This window comes from Eulemur rufifrons, chromosome 4 (assembly GCF_041146395.1).
Source record: "Eulemur rufifrons isolate Redbay chromosome 4, OSU_ERuf_1, whole genome shotgun sequence".
NCBI lineage: Eukaryota > Metazoa > Chordata > Mammalia > Primates > Lemuridae > Eulemur > Eulemur rufifrons.
The window spans coordinates 8,763,225-8,772,076 of record NC_090986.1 but is presented as its reverse complement, the minus strand read 5'-3'; the positions used below and the strand labels follow the sequence as shown (position 1 = coordinate 8,772,076).

Here is an 8,852-nt window from a genome sequence, read left to right as displayed (position 1 = left end):
CTGGTAAAAGAGGTCAAAATCTTAAAACATTTTGGAAAAAATCTTCCTTCGTGCCAGTTACTTTTGCTAAACCACATGTTTTCCTAAGCAAGTATCATCAGTTTTTGGAACATATCTTTTCTCTGAAAAGAAATTTGGAAAATATAAATACTGACCTAGTCCATGTTCAAAATAATGATTTGTACCAATTAAAATATCGAATTGGATTCAACGTACAGTCAAATATCTCTGAAAATCTGAGATTTGAAAATGAAGGGAAGATTTGTAAATATGATCAAAGTCATGTGTACTTTGTTAAAAGTTTATTATTCTTCCACCAAAGAATAATACCTTCCTGTGCCAAAATCTACAATTTCATTCACTACAAGAAGGTCTTTACCCATTTATTATTGTTTAATCAATATCAGGGTATAGATCTTTGGAGAAGATATCACACCTATAATAAAACTTTGATGTCTTTTAGCCAGGGCTCTATCCCAAAGGATTGCCAGGATATTTATATTGGAGACAGAAATTATCAATGCCAGAAATCTGGAAAATCCTTTAACCAAGGCTTTAACTCTAGAAAACATCAGAATATTCATTTTTCAGGGGAGCATTACAAATGTAAAAAATGTAAGAAAGTGTTTCATCAGCAGTCAAATCTTACATTCCATTGTAGTATCTGTACTCAAAAGAGGTCTTCCAAATCTAAATGTCTAGAGGCTTTTACCCAGTTACCAAATCATACTCACCAGCAAGGAATCTATTCTGGAATAAATTCGTGTGAGAAAGTCTATAGTCAGTCATCAAATGTAAAAAAATATAAGATAATTCATAGTGAAAAGAAACTCTGCAAATTTAAAGAATCCAGCAAAGTGTGCAACCATATTTTACACCTTATTCAACATCAGAGTATTCATACTGAAGAGAAACTGTACAAATGTTATGAATGTGACAAAGCCTTTAATAATAGCTCGCACCTTGCTGAGCACCAGAGAATTCATACTGGAGAAAAATTTCACAAATGTAAATCATGCAGTAAATATTTTACATATTCAAGTCTTATTACGCATCAAAGAATTCATACTGGACAGAAACTCTACAAATGTAATGAATGTGGCAAAGCCTTTAAACGTAGCTCACACCTAACTCAACATCAGAGAATTCATACTGGAAGCAAACCCTACAATTGTAAAGAATGTGGCAAAGCCTTTAATTGTAGGTCAAGTCTTACTGAACATCACAGAATCCACACTGGAGAGAAACCCTACAAATGTAAAGAATGTGGCAAAGCCTTTAAACGTAGCTCACACCTAACTCAACATCAGAGAATTCATACTGGAAGCAAACCCTACAATTGTAAAGAATGTGGCAAAGCCTTTAATTGTAGGTCAAGTCTTACTAAACATCAGAGAATCCACACTGGAGAGAAACCCTATAATTGTAAAGAATGTGGCAAAGCCTTTAATTATAGGTCAAGTCTTACTAAACATCAGAGAATCCACACTGGAGAGAAACCCTACAAATGTAAAGACTGTGGCAAAGCCTTTAAACGTAGCTCACACCTAACTAGACATCAGAGAATTCATACTGGAAGCAAACCCTACAATGATAAAGAATGTGGCAAAGCCTTTAATTATAGGTCAAGTCTTACTGAACATCAGAGAATCCATGCTGGAGAGAAACCCTACAAATGTGAAGAATGTGGCAAAGCCTTTAAACGTAGCTCACACCTAACTCAACATCAGAGAGTTCATACTGGAAGCAAACCCTACAATTATAAAGAATGCGGCAAAGCCTTTAATTACAGGTCAAGTCTTACTGAACATCAGAGAATCCACCCTGGAGAGAAACCCTACAAATGTAAAGACTGTGGCAAAGCCTTTAAACGTAGCTCACATCTAACTGAACATCAGAAAGGCCATAGTGGAGAAAAATTTCACAAATGTCATGCATGCAGTAAATCTTTTACTTATTCTTCATGTCTTATTAGGCATGAAAGAATTCATTTTAGAGAGAAGCCCTATAAATGTAAAGAATGTGGCAAAGCCTTTAATTATACATCAAGTCTTACTCAACATCAGAAAATACACACTGGAGAGAAACCCTACAAATGTAAAGAGTGTGGTAAAGCCTTTAAGCGTAGCTCACACCTAACTGAACATCAGAGAATTCATACTGGAAGCAAACCCTACAATTGTAAAGAATGTGGCAAAGCCTTTAATTATAGGTCAAGTCTTACTGTACATCACAGAATCCACACTGGAGAGAAACCCTACAAATGTAAAGACTGTGGCAAAGCCTTTAAGCGTAGCTCACACCTAACTGAACATCAGAGAATTCATACTGGAAGCAAACCCTACAATTGTAAAGAATGTGGCAAAGCCTTTAATTATAGGTCAAGTCTTACTGGACATCAGAGAATCCACACTGGAGAGAAACCCTACAAATGTAAAGAATGTGGCAAAGCCTTTAATTATAGGTCAAGTCTTACTGAACATCAGAGAATCCACACTGGAGAGAAACCCTACAAATGTAAAGAATGTGGCAAAGCCTTTAAACGTCGCTCACACCTAACTCAACATCAGAGAATTCGTACTGGAAGCAAACCCTACAATTGTAAAGCATACGGCAAAGCCTTTAATTATAGGACAAGTCTTACTGAACATCAGAGAATCCACGCTGGAGAGAAACCCTACAAATGTGAAGAATGTGGCAAAGCCTTTAAACGTAGCTCACATCTAACTGAACATCAGAAAGGCCATAGTGGAGAAAAATTTCACAAATGTTATGCATGCAGTAAATCTTTTACTTATTCTGCAAGTCTTATTAGGCATAAAAGAATTCATTTTAGAGAGAAGCCCTATAAATGTAAAGAATGTGACAAAGCCTTTAATTATACGTCAAATCTTACTGAACATCAGAAAATCCACACTGGAGAGAAACCCTACAAATGTGAAGACTGTGGCAAAGCCTTTAAACGTAGCTCACACCTAACTCAACATCAGAGAATTCATACTGGAAGCAAACCCTACAATTGTAAAGAATGTGGCAAAGCCTTTAATTCTAGGTCAAGTCTTACTGTACATCACAGAATCCACACTGGAGAGAAACCCTACAAATGTAAAGACTGTGGCAAAGCCTTTAAGGGTAGCTCACACCTAACTCAACATCAGAGAATTCATACTGGAAGCAAACCCTACAATTGTAAAGAATGTGGCAAAGCCTTTAGTTATAGGTCAAGTCTTACTCAACATCAGAATCCACACTGGAGAGAAACCCTACAAATGTAAAGAATGTGGCAAAGCCTTTAAACGTAGCTCACATCTAACTGAACATCAGAAAGACCATAGTGGAGAAAAATTTCACAAATGTTATGCATGCAGTAAATCTTTTACTTATTTTTCAAGTCTTATTAGGCATAAAAGAATTCATTTTAGAGAGAAGCCCTATAAATGTAAAGAATGTGGCAAAGCCTTTAATTATAGGTCACATCTTACTGAACATCACAGAATCCATAGTGGAGAGAAACCCTCCAAATGTAAAAGAATGTGGCAAAGGCATTAAACATTGTTCACATCTAACAACATCAGAGAGGTCATACTGGAGAAAAATTTCACAAATGTAATGCACGCAGTACGTAAATCTTTTGCTTAGTCTTCAATTTCAGTAGGCATCAAAGAATTCATATCAGAGGGAAACCCTACAAATGTAGAGTGTGGCAAGGACTTTAACCATAGTTCACATCTTACTCAACATCAGAAAGTCCATATTGGAGGGAAAACCTATAGTTACAAAGAATGTGGCAAAGCTGTTAAGTGAAGTTCACGTCTTACTGAGTACCAAAGAATTCATACTATAGAAAAATTTTACAAATGTAAATCATGCAGTAAATCTTTTACTTTTTCTTCAAGTCTTATTAAGCATCAAAGAATTCATACTGGATAGAAACACTACAGATACAATGAATGTGGCAAGGCCTTTGACTATAGTTGACACCTTCCTCAATACCAGAAAACCCATAGTGGAGAGAAACCCTACAAATGTGAAGAATGTGGGAAAGCTTTTAACCGTAGTTCACGCCTAACTCAACATCAGAGGATTCGTACTGCAGAAAAATTTCAGAAATGTAAAGCATGCAGTAAATCTTTTACTCTTCCTTCAAGTCTTATTGAGCATCAAAGGATTCACATTGGAGGAAAACCATATAAATGTAATGAATGTGGCATACCTTTTACTTATTCTTATGGTCTTATTGTGCACCAGAGAATTCATACTGGAGTAAGCTCCTATATATGTAAAGAATGTGGCCTGTCCTTTAACCAGTCTTCAATCTTTAGACAATGTGACAGAATTCATTCTGGAGAGTAAAACCTACAAATATAAAGAATGTGACAAAGCCTTTTATCATCATTTAAATCTTACTCGACATCAGAGCTTTTATAGTGGTTAACTCTACACATGTAATGAGTAAGGAAAGCATTTTATTTAAAATGCACAATTTACAGGTTACAAGAAAGATTATAGAGAAAGAAACTTTACAGATGCAATAAATGAGGAAACTATTTAAAACTCATCCAGTTCTATCAGAGATTCATAGAAGAACTAAAGCAAACACTTCTAAACTTTACACCAAACCAGAGTAATTATAGAAAATAATCCAAAGTCAAAGCAATTACAGAATTGGTTCATGTGTTTCAAAAGAGTAAGAACATTGTTATTTGAAGAGGTGTAATTACAGTCAACACTTTATTGTATTGACAGTATTTGAGGTGTTTGAAAGGGATGTGTTATTGAAGTAATTCAACTCTCAAATCAGTTGATGCTGTGCCTTAATCTCTAGTGTTTATATGAAAATATGTGGTATGTTGTTTCAACATCAGAATTGTTAGAAACCATTCTATATTAGATGGACATAAATTTTCTCCTTAAGTAGAAAAAACTAGCCAGTTAAAATACTGAGATATCTTTATAGTAGAGTAAAGTAGGATCCTTGAGTTCATATGTGTTGGGATATGTGTATGTACGTTTTTATAGGTGGGAATATAAATTTATAATTTACACAGTTGTATTCTCTTTATTGTAACCCATCAAGGCTTACATGAATATTTGTGTGTGCCTTTTTGTGTTTGTGTTATATATCAATAAAAATTGGAATATTACATATTTGCACAAAAACTGTTAGTATCTCCAGATAATAGCAATGTTTTGTTGTTTGTTCAAAAGTGAAACATGATCACTCATGGCATTATCAGAAAATTCCATCTATTAATGCCCTAACCTTTAGGTGACCTCTTGGATCTTTCTATTTTTGCCTTAATTTGGTAAGTCATGTGGTTTTAATTTTGTGTGTGTGTGTGTGTGTGTGTGTGTGTGTGTGTGCTCGCGCTTTAATTTTTCCCCAGCTAATTTCTTTTCTCACAATAATGCTTTCCAAGGTCAGGGCATTTTGCACAGAGAGCTGGGCATAGTACACATTCAGTACATGTGAAACTGGGTCAAATTGGAACAAAATGAAAAGCAGATGTCAGTTTGGCAAGTGATAAAAAGTGAGTATTAATACAGGTAATAATAAAAGGCCACAACTCAGTATCAAACATTATATATTCATCTGAGAAACATTTTCCAACTGGTTCATCAAAAGATGTTAGTTTAAAGCAGTGGTTTGGGGGCTTGGCTGTAACTGTTATCACCTGGAGAAGTTTAAACAGTACTAATATCTGGGTCCCACTGCAGGAATTTTTATTTTTATTTTTTTTTATTTTAATGATTGCTTTTTATTTTGTCATTGTCTTATCAGTCTCCCTTATAGGTGTGCTTGTAACATTTTTTCAGTGTGAATATTCACACAATTTTTTTTTGAGAGAGGGCTTCACTTTCTCACTCAGGCTGGAGTGTAGTGATGTCATCATAGCTTACTGCAAACTCAAACTCCTCGGCTAATGGAATCCTCCTGCCGCAGCCTCCCAAATAGCTGGGACTACAGGCATGTGCCACCACGCTTGGCTCAGTTTTGTGTATTTTGTAGAGACAGGATCTTGCTCTTGGTCTGGCTCATCTCAAACTCCTGTCTCAGGCTTCAGAAGTGCTAGGATTACAGGTGTGAGCTGTAATTGCTCCTGGTGAATTTTGTGTTCTTTTATACATATATTTCACTTTATTTTTTAAAATTTTTTAGGCTTTGCAGTTTGTTTATATTTAATATGTATATTTACTTTAATAGTTTTTATTTATTCCTTTGTATTATATCAGCATATTACTGGGTTACAAATGTTTTGGTCACATAAATTGCCTTTGCACTGCCAGAGTCAAAGCTACAAGCATGCCCATTCCCCAGACAGCATGCATTGCATTACCATGTAAAGCTGAAAAGGTGTAAGCATGCAAACCTACATAGCCAGGGGCTCTCACACTGGAGTGCAGCTCTGATGGCTCTGATTCCCCTGACCTCAGGGAGCCTAAGGGCCTGAATCCCCCCTTTCTGCCAGAGGTGAGGGAGGGAGGAACACTCCCTCATGCCAACATCTCTCCTCAGGCCCAATGGTGGAAGAGAGCATGCCAAGACAGAGAGCAGGGTGTTTTAAGCAGTAAGTGTCCACATATAGACCACTGCTGCCTACCTGCTTTCCAACCCCTTTAAGAGATCAGACAGTGAACAAAGGACATGAGGCTCCAGGAGGAGAGAACCTCATGTCTTCAAATCTGTCCACAACCTTTACTTCTAACAGGTTAGATGTGGAGGGAATAAATTAAAGGTAAATTTCTTATTTTGCAATCTGGCTTTGGCCCTAATGGTCAGTCTGTGGTTGTCTGTTTCCTCCTGTGGTTGGAGTCCTGTGTGAGTTTAAGCACCAATCACATTCATATATGTCTATGTGCATTTCTGTATAACTCAACACCATCCAACAAAAGATCCAACATTAAATAAGAAGAAAATAAAATCAAGACTTATAGGGTGTCTACTATTTGCCAAAATAGTAATCGACCTGTCATTGAACACTGGCACCCTATCTGCACTGGGTGTGTGAGTTAGTTAGCTATTACTACTAGCAAACCAGTCTAAAACTTATTAGTTCATGACTGAGCTGGTCAGCCATTTAGGCTGGGCTCAGCTGGGCCATTCTTCTGTTCTCAGCTGGGCTCCTTCAGGTATGTGTGGTCAGCTGCTGGTTGATTAGGCAGCTCTGCTTCTGGGGGTGACCTGGGTGTCAACTGGGGCACCTTGGTTCTTCTCCCTGTGGTATCTCATCCTCCAGCAGGGTAACCTGGGCTTGTTCTCCTGGAGATGGCAGGGTTCTAAAAGAAAAAGCAGAAGCAGTCAAGACTGTTTGAGCCTAGGCCCAAGTCTAGCACACTGTCATTCACAGCTTTCTATTGAGCAGAGCGAATAAAGTCATCCACATCCAAGGTTTGGGAAACAGATTCTGCCTCCACATGGGAGCAGCTGTAAGTGCATTGCAAAGGGGACAGACACAGGAAGAGATGAAGGACCACTACCATTTCTCTGTGCATGTCCTTATGCCTTTTCTTACAGATGAAGTTTATATATGACTGTTCTAAGTGAAGGAACTTGTCCAAAGCACCACAGCTACTAAGCGGCTGGGCTGGGACTTAGGATCAACTCTGCCTGACTTCAGAGCCCATGCACCTCTACAGACCACACTACTCATACAGCTCCCCTAGGCCTTTGAGGTTCTGGAGAGTGAATCTTGTGCAGTAGAAGCAAGATTCCTTTGAGATTCTCATTTATCTAGTACTCTTCATCATCTGAAGCAACTTGGAAGGACTTGGAATAATTTGTTAAATAGCTGAGGTTCAGTTTAGAAAATCAAGGCACAACATCATTATTTTTTATTTTTCATAGGAGAAATTTGAAAGCATATATAATGTACCCCACATGTTGACCAATTCTTATCCCTTTTTGGTATTCATTGGCTATTTATAATTCTCACCAAAGTGTAGATTAAACTACTGTGGCTTAAACAACCTCTTAATCTGAAAGCAAGTTACATAAACATAGATCTGCTGAGAAGCCATTTTCTCCTGCTCCAATTCAGCCAAACAGCCGAGAATGTCTTGAAATTATCCTTTGAATTTTAACAAGACAAAGCTGTTTTCCAAGACCGCAAACAGATCATATGAGTGCCAAGGCTACTAAGTTGTCTCAAAAGGTCAACCAGATAGATGGAAGGTCTGGGGGTGGAGAGCCCGCACTAGCAGGGTCTATAGGTGATACTCATTCCTCAGGTGGGGTGTTGTGGGTCCGGATGTTTACAACAGAAGTGACATGTATATTACTGAAAGTAAATTATAGCACATCACGAATAAAACTATATATAAATGAATCAACAATTTCAATTACTGTTATTTATCATTATCGTAAATACTATCATCATTATCACTATTAGAAGGTAGTTGTAGTTGTTACCGATGATGCTGTTTTTATTGTTTTAGGAATATAGATAAAAACACCAAGTAAAGCTCTCTCCTGCTGCTGCTCCAGGTGCTGCTTTGCTAGTTCGGTGCAGACTCCAGACCTCTTTTGTGAAGTTGCAGCTGAAGAAACTTCAGGCTCCGCTGAGGCGGAGGAAGAGCCTGAGTCAAGACTGAGAGCAGAGGAATAAGGGAAAGTTTGCAAGGAGACGCCCAAGGGAGAAATAGAGCCTGGCAGCTTCCTGCAAATCCAGTGAAAGCCGGAGGAGCCCTCACCCTCATCTGGCAGCGGGCCTGGGCGAGGGGACTTTAGCCGGAGGGCGGGGAGGGTCTCCCAGAGGAAAGGGCCTGGCGGCGCCCAGAGTCAATCCGGGAGAAGGGAAGGAGGAGGCTTCTATCTAACTCTTTGGTAAAAGCAGCAGCAGGTGGCGGCCTGG

General features: G+C 38.1%; 1 protein-coding gene across 1 annotated transcript; it reads left to right on the top strand.

Moving 5' to 3' along the window:
* Window positions 1-452: 452 nt before the first annotated feature.
* On the top strand, window positions 453-8,606 carry LOC138382860 (zinc finger protein 11-like). Its single transcript, XM_069467496.1, has 4 exons — window positions 453-1,893; window positions 2,062-2,733; window positions 2,902-3,271; window positions 8,486-8,606. Exons 1-4 carry the CDS (start codon window positions 453-455, stop codon window positions 8,604-8,606), a joined length of 2,604 nt encoding a protein of 867 aa, XP_069323597.1.
* Window positions 8,607-8,852: the final 246 nt, after the last annotated feature.